The sequence below is a fragment of the Oncorhynchus mykiss genome, chromosome 10 (assembly GCF_057628025.1).
Source record: "Oncorhynchus mykiss isolate SJ-2025 chromosome 10, ASM5762802v1, whole genome shotgun sequence".
NCBI classification, from domain to species: domain Eukaryota; kingdom Metazoa; phylum Chordata; class Actinopteri; order Salmoniformes; family Salmonidae; genus Oncorhynchus; species Oncorhynchus mykiss.
Genome location: NC_143031.1, coordinates 85,048,175 through 85,074,229, shown reverse-complemented (window position 1 = coordinate 85,074,229; position 26,055 = coordinate 85,048,175). Strand labels below are relative to the sequence as shown.

The 26,055-nt window shown below is 42.7% G+C and overlaps 1 protein-coding gene across 1 annotated transcript; it reads right to left on the bottom strand.

Moving 5' to 3' along the window:
* Positions 1-1,727: 1,727 nt before the first annotated feature.
* LOC149980655 (uncharacterized) lies at positions 1,728-25,960 on the bottom strand. Its single transcript, XM_090188580.1, has 6 exons — positions 25,865-25,960; positions 24,958-25,135; positions 20,984-21,083; positions 3,619-3,743; positions 3,512-3,541; positions 1,728-2,490 (listed from the first exon to the last, which is right to left on the bottom strand). Exons 1-6 carry the CDS (start codon positions 25,958-25,960, stop codon positions 2,174-2,176), a joined length of 846 nt encoding a protein of 281 aa, XP_090044706.1. The 3' UTR covers positions 1,728-2,173.
* Positions 25,961-26,055: the final 95 nt, after the last annotated feature.

Sequence of the window (26,055 nt, the reverse complement as noted above, 5' to 3'; positions counted from 1 at the left end):
TCGGGGGGAAAAACGTAATTCAATTGTTTCCAGCAGCACCAGAAAGCTCAAATCAACCCTACTCCTCTGTCTGAGCGTCCAGCACTCCAGATTTAATTTAATAACACACCCAAAGTCTAACAATGTCTAACTAGTAATTTGTTACGCTAACTAGCTAGCAAGAGGTTGCATAGCAACAGCATCAACTTCCGGTAGAGAAGGCAACGAGCTGGTCGGTTACAGTATACTAAAATGAACTAATAGTATGTAGTATACAGTATACTAAAATTAACTAATAGTATGTAGTATATAAATCATTAAGTATGTAGTATACAGTATACTAAAATTAACTAATAGTATGTAGTATATAATCATTAAGTATGTAGTATACAGTATACTAAAATGAACTAATAGTATGTAGTATATAAATCATTAAGTATGTAGTATACAGTATACTAAAATGAACTAATAGTATGTAGTATATAATCATTAAGTATGTAGTATACAGTATACTAAAATGAACTAATAGTATGTAGTATATCCTCATTAAGTATGTAGTATACAGTATACTAAAATGAACTAATAGTATGTAGTATATACTCATTAAGTATGTAATATACAGTGTTAGTATGGGTATTCGAACACAGCTCTAGACTCCTCTAACCCCTCATCTTGGCACACAAGACTGTCACCTCTAAACCAGAGACAATCACACAAACTCTGACTGTTGTCTACGGTCACACCCTCAAATAGCACCCTCCTCCTTATATAATGTACTGCTTCGCCCTATTCCCTATGGAGTGCACTAATATGACCAGGGCCCATAGGGCTCTCTATGGGGAATAGGATGCCATTTGGGACAGCTTTGGCTGATCAGTAAAGGTCGAGGGTCATGCTCAGGGGGTTGCCATGGAGATAGAGGAATATGTAGAATTAAAACGGGACCGCCAAACCTACTCCTGGAGAGATACTACTGGCCGTGCAGGCTTTTACTCCGACCCTGCTCTAACACACCTGATTCTACTAATCAGTCTAATCAGAACCGTGACTGGCAGAATGAGGTGTGTTAGAGCAGGGCTGAAGCAAAAGCCTGCAGACCCAGTAGCTCTCTGGGAGGAGGGTTGATATCACCAAGACCACTTTGGGTTCATACGGCATCAACTAGCTTTCTGATTGGTTTACCGGCCATCAACTAGCTTTCTGATTGGTTACCTCACATATAAAGCTAATTTAATGCCATACGCAGATTTCCGTTGTGTGTAGTTGTGTTTTCAACTGTAATCTCAGTCCATGATTGGATCTTGGTCACCCCTTTTATATTCTTTGTCTGGTATTTTTGAACAGGTGTGTTATGATCCTAGCAGATGTGTGTATGAATGATCACATAACAGGTGTTTATGTAACAGGTGTGTATGACTGATCACGGAACAGGTGTGTATGCAACAGGTATCTTTGCAACAGGTGTGTATGCAACAGGGGTGTATGCAACAGGTGTGTATGCAACAGGTGTGTATGCAACAGGTGTATATGTAACAGGTGTGTATGAATGATCACATAACAGGTGTATATGTAACAGGTGTGTATGTGACAGGTGTGTATGAATGATGTAACAGGTGTGTATGTAACAGGTATCTTTGTAACAGGTGTGTATGTAACAGGTATCTTTGTAACAGGTATATTTAATGTAACAGGTGTGTATGTAACAGGTGTGTATGTAACAGGTGTGTGTACAGTAAACTACCCAGAAACAGAATACTTTCTCTTTATCATGTTAAAACTCAAACAAGAGCACTATGGAACCATGTTAGGAACCAAAAACTATATTTAATTGGTCTAGGATCAGGATCAACACTGTTACTACCCATTCTACCATTAGGTTGGTAACCCAACACTGTTACTATCCATTCTACCATTATGTTGGTACCCCAACACTGTTACTATCCATTCTACCATTAGGTTGGTACCCCAACAATGTTACTATCCATTCTACCATTAGGTTGGTACCCCAACACTGTTACTGTCCCCATTCTACCATTAGGTTGATACCCCAACACTGTTACTATGCATTCTACCATTAGGTTGATACCCCAACACTGTTACTATCCATTCTACCATTAGGTTGATACCCCAACACTGTTACTATCCATTCTACCATTAGGTTGGTACCCCAACACTGTTACTATCCATTCTACCATTATGTTGGTACCCCAACACTGTTGATCTGAAGCTGTGAACAAAGACAGGGGTCAATCTCCCGAAGAAGGTTGATCATCCTGGAACACGACTCATTTCCTTTTCTCAACACCATGTCGATGATGTCACGTGCCTTCTCTGCCCTCTCAGCTATCACCTTCACTGACTCCATTTCCTCCTGGTTGATGACTGTCTGTTGCAGGAGTCTGTCCAGCAGACCATCCAGGACAGGTCCTGATACTCGTTTCACAAACTCTGTCCGTACAGAACGCAGCTGCTGCTCTGCAGAACCAGTCAGACTGCTCTCAGCCGGACCTCCTGACCCCAACACAGCACCGGAGAGAGTCAGGTTACAAAATAATTACATTTGTACATTTACATTTCAGTCATTTAGAAGCAGACTCCTAAAATAAAAGTATTGAGAAAACATTCTGTTTTACAATAACGACCTGAACATATCACATATTCACATTTAGGGACGGTTTCACAGACATAGAAAAACAGACTGGGGCATTCAGAACCAGGCTAATCTACATCAAGTCCTGGAGGAGATGCCATTGGGGCATTCAGAACCAGGCTAATCTACATCAAGTCCTGGAGGAGATGTCATTGGGGCATTCAGAACCAGGCTAATCTACATCACGTCCTGGAGGAGATGTCATTGGGGCATTCAGAACCAGGCTAATCTACATCAAGTCCTGGAGGAGATGTCATTGGGGTATTCAGAACCAGGCTAATCTACATCAAGTCCTGGAGGAGATGTCATTGGGGCATTCAGAACCAGGCTGATCTACATCAAGTCCTGAAGGAGATGTCATTGGGGCATTCAGAACCAGGCTAATCTACATCACGTCCTGAAGGAGATGTCATTGGGGCATTCAGAACCAGGCTAATCTACATCACGTCCTGGAGGAGATGTCATTGGGGCATTCAGAACCAGGCTAATCTACATCACGTCCTGGAGGAGATGTCATTGGGGCATTCAGAACCAGGCTGATCTACATCACGTCCTGAAGGAGATGTCATTGGGGCATTCAGAACCAGGCTAATCTACATCACGTCCTGGAGGAGATGTCATTGGGGCATTCAGAACCAGGCTAATCTACATCACGTCCTGGAGGAGATGTCATTGGGGCATTCAGAACCAGGCTAATCTACATCAAGTCCTGGAGGAGATGTCATTGGGGCATTCAGAACCAGGCTAATCTACATCAAGTCCTGGAGGAGATGTTATTGTTCTTGAAGACAGTCTTTTATAATCAGGACTAGTCCAGGTCCTACAGTAAACCATATTGACTGACCCTCAAGTCATTGGTTTGTACCTCTCCTGTTTACTTACTAGTTGAATGGGTTTCAGTGATGAATTCATCTGTAAGAAACATAAGTTGGTTATATCACTCTAAATAGCATCTGTCAGAAAAAGTTATAATTGACATATTCTCCTACATTTTTGTAGAGTTTCTTTCCATACTATCCTCTCATCATCACCGATTAACTCCATCTCAATCCCTGTAATTTCCATATCCACCTTGAAAAAGCTTGGTGTGGTGACTATGTATGAGATGAATCCTCTGGGGGGAGAGAGGGGGAGAGAGAGCGAGAGAGCGAGAGAGCAAGAGAGAGGTTAAACAAAAACATGATTAAACATTAATTAAAAACACAACTCCAAATCTTCCGCCACAGTAACTAAATATAACAGCATCTGAATAACCCACATACTCAAACAGATCAATGTTAACCATTTTGTAACAGGCAAACTCAACCCTCAATCTGGCTGCCAACATCCCCTCCAGCATTCCCACCACGTCCACAGACCCCTGTCCAGGCAAACTCAACCCTCAGTCTGGCTGCCAACATCCCCTCCAGCATTCCCACCACGTCCACAGTCCCCTGTCCCCGAATACTGTTCTTTCATGTCTATCAAATTGCTAATTTAGCTGCCCCCTGACACAAAGTTAAGTAAGAGAACTACACCCCTTCTACTAAACCTGTACTTTGTCCCAAATATAAACATTTGGGAAGAGAAAACCTCTCCCAGAGCTGAGAACCAACCAGTGATCAGGTCAATCATCCCCACCAACCTGGGACACTGTAAGAACAGATGTGCCATCCGGGTCAACAGCATCAATGTAACAGTTTAACTTTAGACAATATATCAGTCCTGAAATTGGGCATCCCTGCCTGATGCCCCTTTGGATGGGGATGGGGCAGCTCAACCCACCCTCCCCATACACGAGGCCCCAGCAGACAGTAAACTCATCCAAGACAAAAAAACATCCCCAAAAGGCTTTCATTGTTTTAAACATGGTGGTCCACACGGTCAAAAGCCTTCTCCTGATCCAAAGGAAGTAAACCCACATTCACATCAGACAGTTTACAAATGTCTAAAACATCTCTTATCAGAAACAAGTTCTCAACGATAGAGCGGTCGGGTCCACAGTCAGACTGGTCCTTGTGGACCAACAGCCCCAGATATTCTATATACCTGTTTGAGAGACACTTAGATAACATTTTATATTCTGCACACAGCAATGCAACAAGTCGGCAGTTTTTTTAAAAGTGCCAAATCCCCCCTTTTTGCAACAATGAAAGCACAACACATTGACAGGATACAGGAAGAGAATACTCATGACAAGATTCACACACCACTTCATAAAAATCCCCTGCAATAGACAGCTGGGTTAGCACCCCAGTGCTTATAGAACTCAGATGGTAAAATATTGATGCCAGGGGCTCCGGGGTCCATCTGAGTGAGCAACTTCAATTCAATAGATTTGATGTCCTGTTCAAGGGCCCTGATAGTCTCTTTAACTTCAATAGTAGACAGAGCAGTATACTGTTGACAAGACACACGTATTTGGGCCTTCCCAACCACCCACCATTGTCTCAAGGATTCAAAATTCAAATTAATAACCCTCAATTTTTCCCAAAACACCAAAAACTTTCCCCAAAACATTGCGTCATGTAATATCTTCATGTTAAAATACCAATAAGGTGATGACCTTCATGGACATGACAAGTGAATATCAACAGTAACAATATGGTGATCAGAAAAACCCTCAGGAGTAATGTCACCTTACAACCCTACTGCAGTAGTGATGAGATACATACAACCTGTCTAACCTTGCTGCACCGACACCACCTTCATTAACTACTACAGTAGAGCTCAGACACATACAACCTGTCTAACCTTGCTGCACCGACACCACCTTCATTAACTACTACAGTAGTGATCAGATACATACAACCTGTCTAACCTTGCTGCACCGACACCACCTTCATTAATTTTTAACCATGTGTACTGACTAACTTTTGCATTCTTTACACTCCACACATCAGAAAGCTCAAACTCAGTTAGTAGACCAGACAGAAAAGAAGCCACGCTGTCTTAAGGTTTCCATTACTCCATTACCACCTCATTAGCATCATCATGTATGTCACGGCCGTCCACGCTAAAAACAGAGGAGACACATAGTCTGCTGATCCTAGATAACACACATACAAAAGAACGCATTAAGCTAAGTGCAGGGACAAAGCAAGCCTATAAAATAGAGGAATGTATATTATTTTTAGGACAAAGCAAGGGTCTTGCCACCATTATAATCTGACGAAAAGCAGATATGGGCGTTATTGGGTGTGAACAAGCAGGAAGCCTGAACTAAAAAGATAATGGTAGGCAAAAGAATTAGGGGAAGTATGCTTATCTGCATATGGGTTGGACCCATATGCTATATGTGTATAAATACAGGAGCCGGGGCTCTGGGAAGCGGGGTGTGTTCCGCGGACCACTCCGGCTTGCTTTACGTTGTATTAAAAGCCTATATTGATTTCACAAGTTCTTGCAAGTGTCATATCTCTCGCTCTGTACTCAAGACCTCTATCTGCAAACCATGACCAATAAGTTTGAGACAGAAAGGAGCAAGTGCGACACTCACTCCAAAATCAGTACTCTAAGCACTCAAGTGGACTCTGCAATGCAGCAGAATACCATCCTTAGGTACCATCTGGAGGAAATCCACAATGGTCACGCTCCACAGCGTGACTACCCATCCAAGCAACCGGAGCCCTGCACTCAAAGGAGTGAAGACGATAGGTTTCAGACATTGCCTCCATCATGTGTCCCTCAGTCTTCTCCTCTCGGCCATTCGGCACTGAGTAGTATGGCGCCTCTTCGTCAACAAAGCCAAAAGCTTGGCTTCTTCTCTTGGCCTTTCGGCCCCACTTTCCCCACATTACGAAGCCAACCCTCTCCCCCCGCTTGACGCGGAATACCTTGACAAACTCGTCAAGAATTTCCTAAACTTTGACCCCGTTCCAGGTCAGCCAAACGATACTGAGACGTTCCTAGCTGACATAGAGGAGGCGTTGGATGGCTACCCAAACGCTACGGTTTCTGACAGGGTTTACCTGTTGAAGCGAACGTCGACTAGACACCTGACAAGGTTCATTCGCCTACAACAGCAACACTTGCTAAATGACTACGCTAAACTTGCCACAGCTTTGAAATTAGAATTCAGTGGTTCTGCGACTCGCAAACACGATAGCTCACTGGCTAACACCGTCAAACAAGGTCAGAACGAATACCCACAAGCTTTGTTCAGTTTACTTTGGCCTACTCACTGAAACAGGCATGGAAGACCTGTTACCATTTAAACAAATGTTCCTGTCAAACATGTATCCTACCTTCATTACCTACTTGGGCCCTGCAGCCCACGTTGGCTTGCCTATCTTACAACTCAGAGAGCTTGCAAGCACAGATTTTGAGGCATCAAAAGCTCACAACACTAAGAGCCCTGACCACTCGGTTTTGAAGTTTGACCAGGAGCACTCACTCCAGTTAGAGGGTGCATTATCAGGTATTGGAGCGTTAAGAGATGACGCACAACAGCAGTTTCTACCACGAAACCATGATTCCAATAACCTCCGCGGTCGAAAGAACTGTAAAGCACTTCGCCATCAAAACGACTACCGCTACAATCGACCTGTTCACTACGTTCCTGCACCCAACCCACAAAAAGTGTCAGAGCACAAGGGTAACAAAGGGTTGAAGGATGATCAAAACGTAGACCAATGTTCTCCAGAAGTTCCACTATGTGAAGAACTGAAGCGAGAACGATTTGAGAAAAGGGTAAAAGATAATTCACAAGGACTAGACGAGGGATTACCGGACACCAGGTCCGCAGGAATTAACATCCATAGCAAGGACGTTAAAATTCAAAATCTCTCCCGCTCTCACTCGAGACCCTATCCAGGGCCCACTTGATCAAGAAACAAGCGGACTTTGTCTATAGACTCGGATACAAAAGTCGATCTGCTTCCACCTTGAACAGAATTGACACATCACGTCATTGCAAACGACCACTCCACTTTGTGGGGAATATGTCCACTACACACGAATCGAAACGCCTGGAGGACTACTTAACTTGTTATGCGCTAATTGATTCGGGTGCGACAATATTTCTCATCTCTCAAACGTTGTTTGATGATTTAAAAAGGCTTTGAAGCCAACTAAACATTGGTTAAAAGTGGAATGATGCGACACTACACTTCGAGGGGTCACTCAGACTACCTCACCTCTCACATTGAGAGTCATGCTGAAACTACACTTCCAGGACGTTGGTGTACAACAGGTATACCTCAATACCAGACAGTACTACACTTTTTAATAAGCTTTAAATGTTTATAACTATCTGTTGTAGGAACGACTGTATTCATATAAAATTGTTTATTTTTTTAGGACATTGCATTTCTATGCGACAGACCAGGGGCGAGAGAGAAAACGAGAGCTTCCCGTTCATTAAGGGGTGAGATACAATTTTAAAAACATTTTATTTAATTCAAAATATTAAGTACATACATTTTAAACATTTTAAAGCAGGTCATAATAATTCATTCATTAATTAATTAATTAATTAATTAATTAATTAATTAATTAAATGACACCTTTTTACTATTCCTTTCTTACAGATAAAGGGCCTGGTTAGCCCTGACCATTATCCGTATCCAATTCATCAGCGCCATGCCGGGCTCTCTTGCACGATCCATCAAAGCTCCGTACGTTTTCCCTCCATGGGTAGATAATCCGTCGGGCATGTAGATCCTGGGTATGTCTCAAGGATAGCTGCGGCCAGCGCAGTAATTGTTCACGATTTTGGAAAAGACTGTCCAGCTTATTCATAAGGGAGAATATGGGAGAATCAACCCATTTAAAGCTAAACACAGGCATACAAAGTTGACATCCATGCACGCTTTGGAAGATACATGTGAACTGACAGACTTTGTCGCATTTGCACTATCAAATTGTTCACATGCTAAAATTGTCACTTTGGAGTCAGGGCTATAGGCCATTGAAGCGAATCTTAGGGCCTTCAGATCACTGCGTCCGCAGACCAGTTCTTCCAGTGCATATCCGGGCACAGTTGTACCACTCAGGGCCTGTTCAATTTTACAGAGCGCTAGCCTAATCTTAAACAATTATTTTATCTGCAGAGCAGGAGAAAAACTACCAGGTTTTGCCTGATAAAGGGGTTTGGGGCCGCTGTCTGTGAATATCTTAACTGTAGAATCCTCTGGTTGGAATATGTTAAGACATATGTCCCTCACTCGTACCCAAAACTCCTTTAAAACATTCACACAGAACATCCTCGAGGCTTTTGTCACTGGGTTCCTGACAAGAGACGCATAGCATCCTGAGAATTGGCCTATGAGACATGTATTTCTGTTTAATGTTCAGGGTTTTATTTAAAAAAATCTTGTTTAGTGTTCTGCATGTCTTGTTCTGGAGTTTATTTATAAGGCGTCTGCCAACCCCAATACCCCAGGACATTCGTGTTTCATAGACAACAACCCTAAGGTCAATAAAACAGGGGGTGGGGGGCCAAACACTTTGAAATATTCACGCCCCCCAGTTCAAAGAGGTCCCTAGACATTAATCATCATGACAACTTCAAAGGCCATATATACATATTGTCGCACTCGCTCTAAGGCGTGAGAACAGCAACAGCATGCCCATATATGGGCATAACCACGTGATCACTTCCCGCCAGGATGTCCTGACCGGATGCCCAAATATGGGCATCCACAAGTCATCCTGACATAGGGTCATAAATCAGACTTTTGACGTGTGCCGTCTACTTTATTCTCTCTCTCAGTTCAACTGTTGTCCTCCATCAGAACCCAAAATATAATATTGTTTTACTCCAATGTTTGTAAAAACACCAGAGCCTTAAAACATGGTTAAAACTGTAATTGAATATCATGTATGGTCAGTCCTAGCATCCATAGCTCCATCTATGAACTTAAAAAACCTTAGCCTACAATGGTCGCGCTCCCGCGGAAATCAAATGATCATAAAACAATCCCCATCGAAAAATGATTTTTTTTGCATGGGGTGCGTCTCAATCCACACCATCCGCCGATATCGCGGAAATCAATTTAACATAAAACATTCACCATCAATCATCCGCCAATATCGCCCTTCAGCATCTGCGGTGGAAGGTGGCAGAGCTAGAGCGATGTTTCTCAGACCATGAGACATCCCAAAAATCGTTTTTCTCACATAATGTTACGTAGCATCAGAACAGTTTGGCCTACAAACTAAACTCAGCAAAAAAAGAAACGTACTCTCACTGTCAACTGCGTTTATTTTCAGCAAACTTAACATGTGTAAATATGTGTATGAACATAACAAGATTCAACAACTGAGACATAAACTGAACAAGTTCCACAGACATGTGACTAACAGAAATTGAATAATGTGTCCCTGAACAAAGGGGGGGGGGGGGGGTCAAAATCAAAAGTATGGCTGGTGGCATTGTCATGCTGGAGGATCTTGTCAGGATGAGCCTGGAGGGTCATGTCAGGATGAACCTGCAGGAAGGGTACCACATGAGGGAGGAGGATGTCTTCCCTGTAAAGCTCAGCGTTGAGATTGCCTGCAATGACAACAAGCTCAGTCCGATGATGCTGTGACACACTGCCCCAGACTATGACGGACCCTCCACCTCCAAATCGATCCCGCTCCAGAGTACAGGCCTCGGTGTAACGCTCATTCCTTCAACGATAGACGCAAATCCGACCATCACCCCTGGTGAGACAAAACCACGACTCGTCAGTGAAGAGAACCTTTTTTGCCAGTCCTGTCTCGTCCAGCGACGGTGGGTTTGTGCCCCTAGGCGACGGTGTTGCCAGTGATGTCTGATGAGAACCTGCCTTACAACAGGCCTGCAAGCCCTCAGTCCAGCCTCTCTCAGCCTATTGGAGGGATTGTGCGTTCCTGGTGTAACTCTGGCAGTTGTTGATGCCATCCTGTACCTGTCCCTCAGGTGATGTTTGAATGTCCCGATCCTGTGCAGGTGTTGTTATACGTGGACTGCCACACTCATGCCTCCTTTCAGCATGCCTAAGGCACGTTCACGCAGATGAGCAGGGACACCTGGGTATCTTTCTTTTGGAGTTTTTCCAGGGTCAATAGAAAGGCCTCTTTAGTGTCCTAAGTTTTCATAACTGGGACCATAATTGCCTACCGTCTGTAAGCTGTTAGTGTCTTAACGACCGTTCCACAGGTGGATGTTCATTAATTGTTTATGGTTCATTGAACAAGCATGGGAAACAGTGTTTAAACCCTTTACAATGAAGATCTGTGAAGTTATTTGGATGTTTATGAATTATCTTTGAAAGACAGGGTCCTGAAAAAGAGACGTTTCTTTTTTTTTTGCCGAGTTTATTATGACCACATTGAAAGATGAGAGTCTCTGGGAGAACATGATGGTGTTCTCTGTTTTCCTCTCGGACACCCTCAAGCCTCAGAACCAGTTTTAAAATGAATGGAAGTATAAATGGACATAGTTTAGGCACTAAACTAAGGCGATAAATACATTGTAAAAAGATACACGTTTCCTGATCGTTCTTATCTCTCTCAGATAGAGGACAGACACTCCAGAACGGACTTCCTTTAGATTTTTCCTTTTGACGTTGTGATACGAAACCAAAGTTTTACAAGGCAAAACATTTGCAGTGGTTCAAGGTAGATGATGGAAACTGGCCGCTTGAGTTATATTTCATGAGTTAATTTCTCCTGTGTTTTCCATCTTACTGGCTAGCTGCTACTTTGTGTCCGGCAGAGATGTTTACAATAAGCAGAGAGGAAGAGGTGAATCGACAGGGGTAATTTGGCGGAAAATCACTTCCACCAATCGAGGATTTTTTGTATGGAGGTCAATGAAAGAGTGGTGAATTTGGTCAGCAAAAAAACCTATGGCTGATTTGCTGCATGTGGTTTATTTGATCAAATAGAAGTTTTGTAGTGATCAGGTTGTTACACGTGTACTGATATAAATTGGACACATGACAGCCCGGCAACTTTGATAAAAAACACTTCATATCGGAATATATCTTTTTAAAATAGGATTTTAAATCTAACCTTAACCAGTCTGCTAACCTTGTGCCTAAGCATGACCTTAAATTAAGACAAAAAAAAGGTGTTTTTAGTCATTTTACGAAAAAGCTAATTTGGACTTTGTGGCTGTGGTAACTAGTGGAAACCGTTATGCCCGTTTTTCACACGCGTGTATCTGCCCTGTCATTGGCTAGAATGCTCCCACCTGATCTGCCCTCTCATTGGCTAGAATGCTTCCACCTGATCTTGCCTCCTCTCAACTGCCTTCCATTTTTGAAGACATTTTAATTGTTAGAGAGGCCACTAAAGTACCTGGTCAATATAATGGATAATCTGATACAGCAGCCACTATAGTACCTGGTCAATATAATGGATAATCTGATACAGCAGCCACTATAGTACCTGGTCAATATAATGGATAATCTGATACAGCAGCCACTATAGTACCTGGTCAATATAATGGATAATCTGATACAGCAGCCACTATAGTACCTGGTCAATATAATGGATAATCTGATATAGCAGCCACTATAGTACCTGGTCAATATAATGGATAATATGATAGAGCAGCCTATACTATAGTACCTGGTCAATATAATGGGTAATCTGATAGAGCCTATACTATAGTACCTGGTCAATATAATGGGTAATCTGATAGAGCCTATGCTATAGTACCTGGTCAATATAATGGATAATCTGATAGAGCCTATGCTATAGTACCTGGTCAATATAATGGATAATCTGATACAGCAGCCACTATAGTACCTGGTCAATATAATGGATAATCTGATACAGAGGCCACTATAGTACCTGGTCAATATAATGGATAATCTGATAGAGCGGCCACTATAGTACCTGGTCAATATAATGGATAATCTGATACAGCAGCCACTATAGTACCTGGTCAATATAATGGATAATCTGATACAGCAGCCACTATAGTACCTGGTCAATATAATGGATAATCTGATACAGCAGCCACTATAGTACCTGGTCAATATAATGGATAATCTGATACAGCAGCCACTATAGTACCTGGTCAATATAATATAATATAATATAGGAGGAGAACTAACACGGCAGGATAGGAGGAGAACTAACACAGCAGGATAGGAGAACTAACACGGCAGGATAGGAGGAGAACTAACACAGCAGGTTAAGAGGAGAACTAACACGGCAAGTTAGGAGGAGAACTAACGCGGCAGGTTAAGAGGAGAACTAACACTAACACAGGAGACTGAGGTTAAACTTAGGAAAGGGTTAGGCTTAGCTAAAGTGCTCAATTTGTTAACATATGTTGTCCCCAACTCAACCACTAGATGGAGCTGTAGGCCTACAGCTCCACTCCATCAAGCCACAACCGTAGGAACATAAACAAACCATCTATGGAGACAAATCATCAGTATCACAACACCGGAATGCAACATCCATCCACTTTATATCAGTACATCTGTAACAGCCTAAACATTACAAACCTTCTATTAGATCTAATAAGCCTCACGGAACTCCACACTCTCATAGAACTTGTTCTCACCTGGCCTACCTGGTTAAATAAAGGTGTTCTCACCTGGCCTACCTGGTTAAATAAAGGTGTTCTCAACTAGCCTACCTGGTTAAATAAAGGTGTTCTCAACTAGCCTACCTGGTTAAATAAAGGTGTTCTCAACTAGCCTACCTGGTTAAATAAAGGTGTTCTCAACTAGCCTACCTGGTTAAATAAAGGTGTTCTCAACTAGCCTACCTGGTTAAATAAAGGTGTTCTCAACTAGCCTACCTGGTTAAATAAAGGTGTTCTCAACTAGCCTACCTGGTTAAATAAAGGTGTTCTCAACTAGCCTACCTGGTTAAATAAAGGTGTTCTCAACTAGCCTACCTGGTTATATAAAGGTGTTCTCAACTAGCCTACCTGGTTAAATAAAGGTGTTCTCAACTAGCCTACCTGGTTATATAAAGGTGTTCTCAACTAGCCTACCTGGTTAAATAAAGGTGTTCTCTACTAGCCTACCTGGTTAAATAAAGGTGTTCTCAACTAGCCTACCTGGTTAAATAAAGGTGTTCTCAACTAGCCTACCTGGTTAAATAAAGGTGTTCTCAACTAGCCTACCTGGTTAAATAAAGGTGTTCTCAACTAGCCTACCTGGTTAAATAAAGGTGTTCTCAACTAGCCTACCTGGTTAAATAAAGGTGTTCTCAACTAGCCTACCTGGTTAAATAAAGGTGTTCTCAACTAGCCTACCTGGTTATATAAAGGTGTTCTCAACTAGCCTACCTGGTTAAATAAAGGTGTTCTCAACTAGCCTACCTGGTTAAATAAAGGTGTTCTCAACTAGCCTACCTGGTTAAATAAAGGTGTTCTCAACTAGCCTACCTGGTTAAATAAAGGTGTTCTCAACTAGCCTACCTGGTTAAATAAAGGTGTTCTCAACTAGCCTACCTGGTTATATAAAGGTGTTCTCAACTAGCCTACCTGGTTAAATAAAGGTGTTCTCAACTAGCCTACCTGGTTAAATAAAGGTGTTCTCAACTAGCCTACCTGGTTAAATAAAGGTGTTCTCAACTAGCCTACCTGGTTAAATAAAGGTGTTCTCAACTAGCCTACCTGGTTAAATAAAGGTGTTCTCAACTAGCCTACCTGGTTAAATAAAGGTGTTCTCAACTAGCCTACCTGGTTAAATAAAGGTGTTCTCAACTAGCCTACCTGGTTAAATAAAGGTGTTCTCAACTAGCCTACCTGGTTAAATAAAGGTGTTCTCAACTAGCCTACCTGGTTAAATAAAGGTGTTCTCAACTAGCCTACCTGGTTATATAAAGGTGTTCTCAACTAGCCTACCTGGTTATATAAAGGTGTTCTCAACTAGCCTACCTGGTTAAATAAAGGTGTTCTCAACTAGCCTACCTGGTTAAATAAAGGTGTTCTCAACTAGCCTACCTGGTTATATAAAGGTGTTCTCAACTAGCCTACCTGGTTAAATAAAGGTGTTCTCTACTAGCCTACCTGGTTAAATAAAGGTGTTCTCAACTAGCCTACCTGGTTAAATAAAGGTGTTCTCAACTAGCCTACCTGGTTAAATAAAGGTGTTCTCAACTAGCCTACCTGGTTAAATAAAGGTGTTCTCAACTAGCCTACCTGGTTAAATAAAGGTGTTCTCAACTAGCCTACCTGGTTAAATAAAGGTGTTCTCAACTAGCCTACCTGGTTAAATAAAGGTGTTCTCAACTAGCCTACCTGGTTATATAAAGGTGTTCTCAACTAGCCTACCTGGTTAAATAAAGGTGTTCTCAACTAGCCTACCTGGTTAAATAAAGGTGTTCTCAACTAGCCTACCTGGTTAAATAAAGGTGTTCTCAACTAGCCTACCTGGTTAAATAAAGGTGTTCTCAACTAGCCTACCTGGTTAAATAAAGGTGTTCTCAACTAGCCTACCTGGTTAAATAAAGGTGTTCTCAACTAGCCTACCTGGTTAAATAAAGGTGTTCTCAACTAGCCTACCTGGTTAAATAAAGGTGTTCTCAACTAGCCTACCTGGTTATATAAAGGTGTTCTCAACTAGCCTACCTGGTTATATAAAGGTGTTCTCAACTAGCCTACCTGGTTAAATAAAGGTGTTCTCAACTAGCCTACCTGGTTAAATAAAGGTGTTCTCAACTAGCCTACCTGGTTATATAAAGGTGTTCTCAACTAGCCTACCTGGTTAAATAAAGGTGTTCTCTACTAGCCTACCTGGTTAAATAAAGGTGTTCTCAACTAGCCTACCTGGTTAAATAAAGGTGTTCTCAACTAGCCTACCTGGTTAAATAAAGGTGTTCTCAACTAGCCTACCTGGTTATATAAAGGTGTTCTCAACTAGCCTACCTGGTTAAATAAAGGTGTTCTCAACTAGCCTACCTGGTTAAATAAAGGTGTTCTCAACTAGCCTACCTGGTTAAATAAAGGTGTTCTCAACTAGCCTACCTGGTTAAATAAAGGTGTTCTCAACTAGCCTACCTGGTTAAATAAAGGTGTTCTCAACTAGCCTACCTGGTTATATAAAGGTGTTCTCAACTAGCCTACCTGGTTAAATAAAGGTGTTCTCAACTAGCCTACCTGGTTAAATAAAGGTGTTCTCAACTAGCCTACCTGGTTAAATAAAGGTGTTCTCAACTAGCCTACCTGGTTATATAAAGGTGTTCTCAACTAGCCTACCTGGTTAAATAAAGGTGTTCTCAACTAGCCTACCTGGTTAAATAAAGGTGTTCTCAACTAGCCTACCTGGTTAAATAAAGGTGTTCTCAACTAGCCTACCTGGTTAAATAAAGGTGTTCTCAACTAGCCTACCTGGTTAAATAAAGGTGTTCTCAACTAGCCTACCTGGTTAAATAAAGGTGTTCTCAACTAGCCTACCTGGTTAAATAAAGGTGTTCTCAACTAGCCTACCTGGTTAAATAAAGGTGTTCTCAACTAGCCTACCTGGTTAAATAAAGGTGTTCTCAACTAGCCTACCTGGTTAAATAAAGGCGTTCTCAACTAGCCTACCTGGTTAAATAAAGGTGTTCTCAACTAGCCTACCTGGTTAAATAAAGGTGTTCTCAACTAGCCTACCTGGTTAAATAAAGGTGTTCTCAACTAGTCTACCTGGTTAAATAAAGGTGTTCTCAACTAGCCTACCTGGTTAAATAAAGGTGTTCTCAACTAGCCTACCTGGTTAAATAAAGGTGTTCTCAACTGGCCTACCTGGTTAAATAAAGGTGTTCTCAACTAGCCTACCTGGTTAAATAAAGGTGTTCTCAACTAGCCTACCTGGTTAAATAAAGGTGTTCTCAACTAGCCTACCTGGTTAAATAAAGGTGTTCTCAACTAGCCTACCTGGTTAAATAAAGGTGTTCTCAACTAGCCTACCTGGTTAAATAAAGGTGTTCTCAACTGGCCTACCTGGTTAAATAAAGGTGTTCTCAACTAGCCTACCTGGTTAAATAAAGGTGTTCTCAACTAGCCTACCTGGTTAAATAAAGGTGTTCTCAACTGGCCTACCTGGTTAAATAAAGGTGTTCTCAACTAGCCTACCTGGTTAAATAAAGGTGTTCTCAACTAGCCTACCTGGTTAAATAAAGGTGTTCTCAACTAGCCTACCTGGTTAAATAAAGGTGTTCTCAACTAGCCTACCTGGTTAAATAAAGGTGTTCTCAACTGGCCTACCTGGTTAAATAAAGGTGTTCTCAACTGGCCTACCTGGTTAAATAAAGGTGTTCTCAACTAGCCTACCTGGTTAAATAAAGGTGTTCTCAACTAGCCTACCTGGTTAAATAAAGGTGTTCTCAACTAGCCTACCTGGTTAAATAAAGGTGTTCTCAACTGGCCTACCTGGTTAAATAAAGGTGTTCTCAACTGGCCTACCTGGTTAAATAAAGGTGTTCTCAACTGGCCTACCTGGTTAAATAAAGGTGTTCTCAACTAGCCTACCTGGTTAAATAAAGGTGTTCTCAACTAGCCTACCTGGTTAAATAAAGGTGTTCTCAACTGGCCTACCTGGTTAAATAAAGGTGTTCTCAACTGGCCTACCTGGTTAAATAAAGGTGTTCTCAACTGGCCTACCTGGTTAAATAAAGGTGTTCTCAACTGGCCTACCTGGTTAAATAAAGGTGTTCTCAACTAGCCTACCTGGTTAAATAAAGGTGTTCTCAACTAGCCTACCTGGTTAAATAAAGGTGTTCTCAACTGGCCTACCTGGTTAAATAAAGGTGTTCTCAACTAGCCTACCTGGTTAAATAAAGGTGTTCTCAACTGGCCTACCTGGTTAAATAAAGGTGTTCTCAACTAGCCTACCTGGTTAAATAAAGGTGTTCTCAACTAGCCTACCTGGTTAAATAAAGGTGTTCTCAACTAGCCTACCTGGTTAAATAAAGGTGTTCTCACCTGGCCTACCTGGTTAAATAAAGGTGTTCTCACCTGGCCTACCTGGTTAAATAAAGGTGTTCTCACCTGGCCTACCTGGTTAAATAAAGGTGTTCTCACCTGGCCTACCTGGTTAAATAAAGGTGTTCTCACCTGGCCTACCTGGTTAAATAAAGGTGTTCTCAACTAGCCTACCTGGTTAAATAAAGGTGTTCTCAACTAGCCTACCTGGTTATATAAAGGTGTTCTCAACTAGCCTACCTGGTTAAATAAAGGTGTTCTCACCTGGCCTACCTGGTTAAATAAAGGTGTTCTCACCTGGCCTACCTGGTTAAATAAAGGTGTTCTCACCTGGCCTACCTGGTTAAATAAAGGTGTTCTCACCTGGCCTACCTGGTTAAATAAAGGTGTTCTCACCTGGCCTACCTGGTTAAATAAAGGTGTTCTCACCTGGCCTACCTGGTTAAATAAAGGTGTTCTCAACTAGCCTACCTGGTTAAATAAAGGTGTTCTCAACTGGCCTACCTGGTTAAATAAAGGTGTTCTCAACTAGCCTACCTGGTTAAATAAAGGTGTTCTCAACTAGCCTACCTGGTTAAATAAAGGTGTTCTCAACTAGCCTACCTGGTTAAATAAAGGTGTTCTCAACTAGCCTATCTGGTTAAATAAAGGTGTTCTCAACTAGCCTACCTGGTTAAATAAAGGTGTTCTCAACTAGCCTACCTGGTTAAATAAAGGTGTTCTCAACTAGCCTACCTGGTTAAATAAAGGTGTTCTCAACTAGCCTACCTGGTTAAATAAAGGTGTTCTCAACTAGCCTACCTGGTTAAATAAAGGTGTTCTCAACTGGCCTACCTGGTTAAATAAAGGTGTTCTCAACTAGCCTACCTGGTTAAATAAAGGTGTTCTCAACTGGCCTACCTGGTTAAATAAAGGTGTTCTCAACTAGCCTACCTGGTTAAATAAAGGTGTTCTCAACTAGCCTACCTGGTTAAATAAAGGTGTTCTCAACTAGCCTACCTGGTTAAATAAAGGTGTTCTCACCTGGCCTACCTGGTTAAATAAAGGTGTTCTCACCTGGCCTACCTGGTTAAATAAAGGTGTTCTCACCTGGCCTACCTGGTTAAATAAAGGTGTTCTCACCTGGCCTACCTGGTTAAATAAAGGTGTTCTCACCTGGCCTACCTGGTTAAATAAAGGTGTTCTCACCTGGCCTACCTGGTTAAATAAAGGTGTTCTCACCTGGCCTACCTGGTTAAATAAAGGTGTTCTCACCTGGCCTACCTGGTTAAATAAAGGTGTTCTCACCTGGCCTACCTGGTTAAATAAAGGTGTTCTCACCTGGCCTACCTGGTTAAATAAAGGTGTTCTCACCTGGCCTACCTGGTTAAATAAAGGTGTTCTCACCTGGCCTACCTGGTTAAATAAAAGGGGAAATTTATACAAAGAAAAGACCTCCATACAAAAAAAAGGGGCTCATCTCACAAGGACAGATTTAGGGCGGAGTAGATCCTCTCACTTCGCCTGTTCCTCTCTGTCTCTTTCCCAACTGACCGCAGAAACTTCTCCAGACATGTATCAGAGAAGAAGAAGATGCGATGCGAGAGATGTTACTCAGCGCAAACTCTGTCCACGAAAATAATAAAATAAAAAAAGGGCTTATCTCACAAGGACAGATTTAGGGCGGAGTAGATCCTCTCACTTCGCCTGTTCCTCTCTGTCTCTTTCCCAACTGACTTCTCCAGACATGTATCAGAGAAGAAGATGCGATGCGAGAGATGTTACTCAGCGCAAACTCTGTCCACGAAAATAATCCACAAAAAAAAGGGCTTATCTCACAAGGACAGATTTAGGGCGGAGTAGATCCTCTATCCTGTTGTCATAGAGATGGAGGAGTCATGGATATAATCTGTTTCAGCATGGACATTGCTCTTGAGACCTCCCACCATTTTAAAGTAGTCAACTGGGTAGGGATTCCTATGAGTTGGGAGCGATCAGCCAATGAAGAAGAAAATGTACTTCTTTAAAAATGGAGATATCCTCAATGGCACTGCCCATGCTGTCACAGAGGCTATAATGGCTAGATGGTCCCACCGGATCTCACCTCCTCCCGCCTGCCTTCCATCTTTGAGGCCATGCATTTCCATTGTTGGAGTGGTCACTTGAGTATCTTCTCAATATAATAGACAATCTTTGCTTGCATGCAGGAACATTGGTACATGATGGGAGGGAACCTGTCTGTCTAGGGAGACTAGTGATGAACAAGTTGGGCCTATTTGAAACGTCACCAACTCCTGGCAACATTTACCAGACAATATATAGAAGGAAAAACTAACTGAACATAATTTATGATGGTTTATATTTTATTTTTGTTTTGGAATCAATGATTATAGTTTGAATTTTTCAAATTACTTTCTTAATTATTTTAGTTTCAGATTTGGTAACATAATTACGACTTTTAATCATTTAATAATGAATAAATACAAATGTATATCAGTAACCCACAACCATACCCCTTTCTCCTGCACAAATGAAATAGCAATTTTCTAACTCTAACTTTCTGCAATTCAAAGAAAACATTTTCAGTTTTACAGATAATTCTACTCGCGTTGCCATGGGGACATGTTGCCATGGGGTGGAGGCAAATTTGACCAGCTTTTAATATGTTAACTGATGATCAACGGGCCCCATCCCGGTTGGTAATTCAACCATGCTTACTACAACTTTAGCCGCTAGACTAATTTACCAATCTAAAAAACATGTAGCTAACATTGGCTAATAGACTGACTGCTGATGCTCAACCACATTTACACACTGCACTATGTGTTTTCTATTATTATACCGGTCAACAGGAAAACAATGTTTTTTATTATTGGTTGCGGGCCGCCAGTTGCACATCCCTGGTTGAGTGAATAGACCCATGCACTGCTTGAGTTCATTTGAGTTGCGATCCGTTTATCTCGTCCGGCGCACCGGGGTTTTCATTCTGAGAAAAGGCGTGCTGACGATTCAACCCGGGGTTCACAACGCGCATAGATGAGCCGGTGACGTTATATCGAGCGCATCTGCAGTTCGCCAAACGGACCACCGCCTTCCTGATCTGTCGTCAGAAAGCTTTAAACTTAATATTTGATTTAGCCTCACATTTAAATAGTTTATATGCACATTGTTGAACTTCACATTTACTTGACGAGACAGACTATTTTATTTAATGACAGCTTTACATAATTCCGATGCACGTCTTCTTTCAGGAAGTGAAAGTAAGCCAGTTTCCAGTTCTTTTGTGCGTATAATAATCACCTTACTAATGTACTGTCAATCGCCGATAACAATAATACCATACCTCATAGCCCTGTAGCCTATATCACATCACATCGGATCTTATTGAATAAGCTTATCACTATTAATCAACACCAATGTAAATAAGCCTAAAATAATCATTCTTGAAAGTTTAAATCAATATCGTAATAACATGGCGGATGTCTTAACCCCTAAATCATCACTCTCTCGAGTTCTACATAAAATTGTAAAAGAACGCTACAAACCTTTTAAACATTCCTCTTGGTCGACAACGTTCTTCCTCCTCTTCTTCTTCTGTGGGGATTATGGAGGACTGCGCCCCAAAAGGTGTATTGCCGCCACCAACTGGACGGTTTGAAAGAAAAAATAAAAAATAAAATCAATGCGTAACAGTGAAACTAACTTCATCCACCCTAATAAAAATAGTACATTGCCAAAACAAACACAACTCCCACTTCATTCTTGTAGTTCTCCATATAACCCTTCCCGGGCTCTAGGATCTGAGAGGGTGGTACGGCTCTAGGACCTGAGAGGGTGGTACGGCTCTAGGATCTGAGAGGGTGGTACGGCTTGAGGGTGGTACGGCTCTAGGACCTGAGAGGGTGGTGCGGCTCTAGGATCTGAGAGGGTGGTGCTGTTCTAGGATCTGAGAGGGTGGTGCGGCTCGAGGACCTGAGAAGGTGGTACGGCTCTAGGACCTGAGAGGGTGGTACGGCTCTAGAACCTGAGAGGGTGGTGCGGCTCTAGGATCTGAGAGGGTGGTACGGCTCTAGGATCTGAGAGGGTGGTACGGCTCGAGGGTGGTACGGCTCTAGGACCTGAGAGGGTGGTGCGGCTCTAGGATCTGAGAGGGTGGTACAGCTCGAGGACCTGAGAAAGTGGTACGGCTCTAGGACCTGAGAGGGTGGTACGGTTCTAGGACGTGAGAGGGTGGTACGGCTTGTGCCAATATCCCATGTAACTCTTATGCTGTGAAATCTTATTGCCCACAATCACTATAATTTCTATCTATCTGGACATTCTCTCCACCTTGGCAGTGCCATTAATTACCACAGCTATAAAGGCCACAAAGTCGTGCCATAAATTACCACAGCTACAAAGGCCATAAAGTCGTGCCATTAATTACCACAGCTATAAAGGCCGCAAATTCCACTTCCTCTCCACCTTGGCAGTGCATTAATTACCACAGCTATAAAGGCCACAAAGTCCACCTTCTCTCCACCTTGGCAGTGCGTTAATTACCACAGCTATAAAGGCCACAAAGTCCACCTTCTCTCCACCTTGGCAGTACCCTTAATTATCACAGCTATAAAGGCCACAAAGTCGTGCCATTAATTACCACAGCTATAAAGGCCACAAAGTCCACCTTCTCTCCACCTTGGCAGTGCATTAATTACCACAGCTATTGGACATTTCCACCTGACCTAATTAAAGCGTCCCTGAGCAAGTGGCCATGAATTAAAGGACAATTCCACCAACTCCTTGGGCCTTTTCTATCATTTTTATTTTCCAATGACAGAAGCAAAAATCAGGTTTTTAGACATTTTAACATATTATGTTAACTACCCGGAAATATTCAATTTACATAAGTATTCAGACTTTGTTGAAGCACCTTTGGCAGTGATTACAGCCTTGGGTGTGATGCTACAAGCTTGGCACACCTGTATTTGGGGAGTTTCCTCTATTCTTCTCTGCAGATCCTCTCAAGGTCTCTCCCTTACCACCTGTTTCCTCCCGCTCTCACACTCCACCTCTCCCCACCTCTCCGTCTCCTCCCTCTCTCTCCTCCCTCCACCTCTCCCTCTCTCTACGTCTCCTCCCTTCCCACTCTCCACCTCTCACCTCCTTCTCTCCATCTCTCCCTCTCCATCCTCCCCTCCCTCTCTCCACCTCTCCCTCTCTCCACCTCCATCCTCCCTACACCTCATGTCCCAACACAGGTAGTCCATGTTTAAGGACCTAGAGGAAGAAATGGACTTTACGGGTAGAAGACAAAAAACATGTGAGGTTTGTAACTTCTTTTTTAATTTAATGTAGAAAAGTGTTGTGGAGAAGCTAGGCTTTCATAAAGAGACAGATGATTTAAGGGAAAGACGTCTGAAGAATTGTAAAGTTAATACAATACATAGATTTCAGCTTTCAAGAATGGCAAGTTTAGTCTTATTTACATTGGTGTTGATTCATATTAATTAGCCTAATCAATATGATCCAATGTGGTGTTGTGGGCTACAGGGCTATGAGGTAGAGTATTATTGGTAAAGGCGACGGACAGCGCATTATCGTGATTATTATCGGCATGATGAAACTACGTTAGAAGACGTGCATCGGAATTATGTGAAGCTGTCACTAAAGAAAACACTCTGTTTCGTCAAGTCAGTCAAGAGAAAGTGACGAGCAACAATGGGCATAGAAACTATTTGAATGTAGGGCTAAATCAAAGTTGAAAATGCTTTCTGGCGACACCGATCAGGAAAGTGGTTGTCCGTTTTGCTCACTGCTGTGCGCTCGATAAATTGGCCGGTGCACCGTTGCAGAATGTTACCCACTGGTTCAATCGTTGTCGGCACACCTTTCTTCTTCTGAATACAAGACCCAGTACAACGGGCGAGATAAACTGATCGCACATCATGTGAACTCAAGCAGTGCATGTGTGTATTCACTAAGGGCACTATTCCAATTTTATGAAATGACGCCCTGATTATTCACGCCTTTCCTATGCACTTGTCATCAGTTTATACAGTTTACCTTATTAAGTTGCATAACGGGCTTTGCAGGCGTGGTTACCTTGCGTGCGCTAAATACATGTAAATGAATCACTGAAAACACCCACTTGCAGTTATCATTCAACAGCATTTTCACACAAATATATTGATAAATAATAAATACAGCGGTTTGATTAATCCTGAAAGTTGTCATATTCAAGTTGAATACATGAAACATTGGAAGGTGTACAAAAGAGGTTGAATAGGGAGGGGTCCTGTACATCTACCCCTAATTCTCACTAATAAAGGAACCGTATGACAACGGTCCAGTCGTCGCGAACCGAGCACCAGGCGACAGGTTTAACCCGCTCCGTGGGGTCTGAGTTCCATAATGACTCAAAACAGGCGATATGTTCCACATTGTTGCACAACTTTAGCCTGATGCTAACGACCCTCAGGAACAACTTACACTGACGTGACAGAGGACAGAAAGGTGAACAGAATGGAATGATGCAACAATGGAAGATACAATTAGAAGGAAACGAACACTCAAGTGACAGTTATAAATGTACGTGGGTATTACTGACCCTGGTTCTCGATAGTGGCTGATAATGAATGACATGATACAAATTAAAAAATATAAAAACGGAGAACGCCCGGACATAGCCTATAATTAAAACATTCCGTAGCTCTTACATCAACTTGGCCGGTTCAGTCCTACAGAAGCCTAAAGCGGGGGTGTCCACATTACATCCACGCCAATTATGAGGTCAAACCAGTATCGGTGGGTGGGTAAAATCACTGTTATTAATGTATAATTACTATGTCCCGGGACAATAAGAAGACACAGTAGCAGAATACATTTAACCACACCTTTGTTTTATCACAGAACCAGAGAGCAACATCTGCCCGGTTAAGTCCACACAGCATATTGTATTTAACAGACAGTTACATGACCTACAGCAGGGTCAAGCAGGTTCATGTTTCCGACATTTCTGGACCACTAAACTATTAATTTAGAACACAGAGAGTTACTGCACGTTGCAAAGAACGGTTCATGGTGTCTGTGTGCACGTTCATACAAGTAGAAAAAAAACATGTTGACTCACCCTAATCGTAGAGAAACACCGATGACATCCTCCTCTCTGTCATGTTGACAAAACGATCTATCACTCTGTCATACAGTACACACTTTTCTTGTTTGTTGTCCAAGGCTACATGGCTAAAATGCTTGCTCGCCAGCCTAACTTCCGTTCATGGGTAACGTTAGCTAGTTAACATGAGCCTTCTACATCTAGCTTCATATTTAACGTCTATCCTCTCAGTCCAGAACACTGTATGAATAAATGGTTGGATCGGAATCACCATTATAATCATTGGCCAGTATGGAGAATTAAGTTAAACCACAAGTTAGAATCCCTCTCTCCATCCATGGCTAATTTAAGAAAGGGACAATTTTAACTAGCCCCCCCCCCCCTCTTGGTCGGGGTCCCAGGCCCGGTCTTAAGGCCCATAACCTTCCCAGTCCACTAGGTAGTGGATGAGACCTCTCAGGCGTTTGGAATCAAGGATGGCCTGTATGGCGTAACGGTGGGGGGCACTGGGGGTTGAGACTGGAGGATGGAGGCCTGTAGGTGACCGGTTTAACAGAGACACATGGGGGCGCACTGCGGGTTGAGACTGGAGGATGGAGGACTGTAGGTGACCGGTTTTAACAGAGACACATGGGGGCGCACTGCGGGTTGAGACTGGAGGATGGAGGACTGTGGGTGACCAGTTTTAACAGACATGGAAGGATGAGGAGATTTTATACTGACAGGGTAGACTGGAGGATGAAGAGGACTGTAGGTGACCAGTTTTAACAGACATGGAAGGACGAGGAGATTTTATACTGACAGGGTAACTGGAGGATGTACGTGACAGGGTTGATGCGATGGGTTATCTTGAAGGGACCAATGAAGCGAGGACAGAACTTTTTGCAGGGGAGGCGGAGCCGGATGTCTCTGGTAGAAAGCCACACACGCTGTCCGGGGTGAAAGAGCGGCGTCTGTCAGCAAAGCGTTTTTGGGTATTAGAGGCTTCCTGCTGTTGCCAGTGAGCGGTTTCCCATACCCGCTCACTACGCCAAAACCAGTCGTCGACAGCTGGGACAGTACCAGGCTCCACCTCCCAGGGAAACGTGTGGTTGTTAACCAAGGACACACTGAAATGGAGTAATGTAGAGAGATGAGTGCATGAGTGAGTTCTGAGCGTATTCAACCCAGGACATATACCGACTCCAGTTGTGTGGAGAGGCAGAAGATTGTTGGCGGAGGTACTTCCCTATTTCTTGGTTCAGACGTTCGTCTGCCCGTTGGTCTGGGGGTGTTACCCGGAGGAGAGACTGAGGGCGATCCCCAATCAGTCACAGAAGGCTCGCCACACCCGGGAGACAAACTGGGGCCTGTGGTCAGAGACGATGTCCTCTGAAATCCCATACACCCTTAACACCTGCTGGAACATGCACTCCGCCAATTCCATGGCATTAGGTAGATGAGGAAGAGGACCTAGACGACACATTTTTGAAAAACGGTCTACTATGACAAGGATTGTGGTATTGCCAGACGATTCAGGAA

Coding starts and splice junctions, on each gene's coding strand:
- LOC149980655 (XM_090188580.1), bottom strand. CDS start 25,960: ATGGAATTGGCGGAGTGCATGTTCCAGCAGGTGTTAAGGGTGTATGGG. Junction 25,136..25,864: donor GGCCCCAGTTTGTCTCCCGG/GTGTGGCGAGCC, acceptor GGTCACCTACAG/TCCTCCATCCTCCAGTCTCA. Junction 3,542..3,618: donor GAAAGAAACTCTACAAAAAT/GTAGGAGAATAT, acceptor TGTTTCTTACAG/ATGAATTCATCACTGAAACC.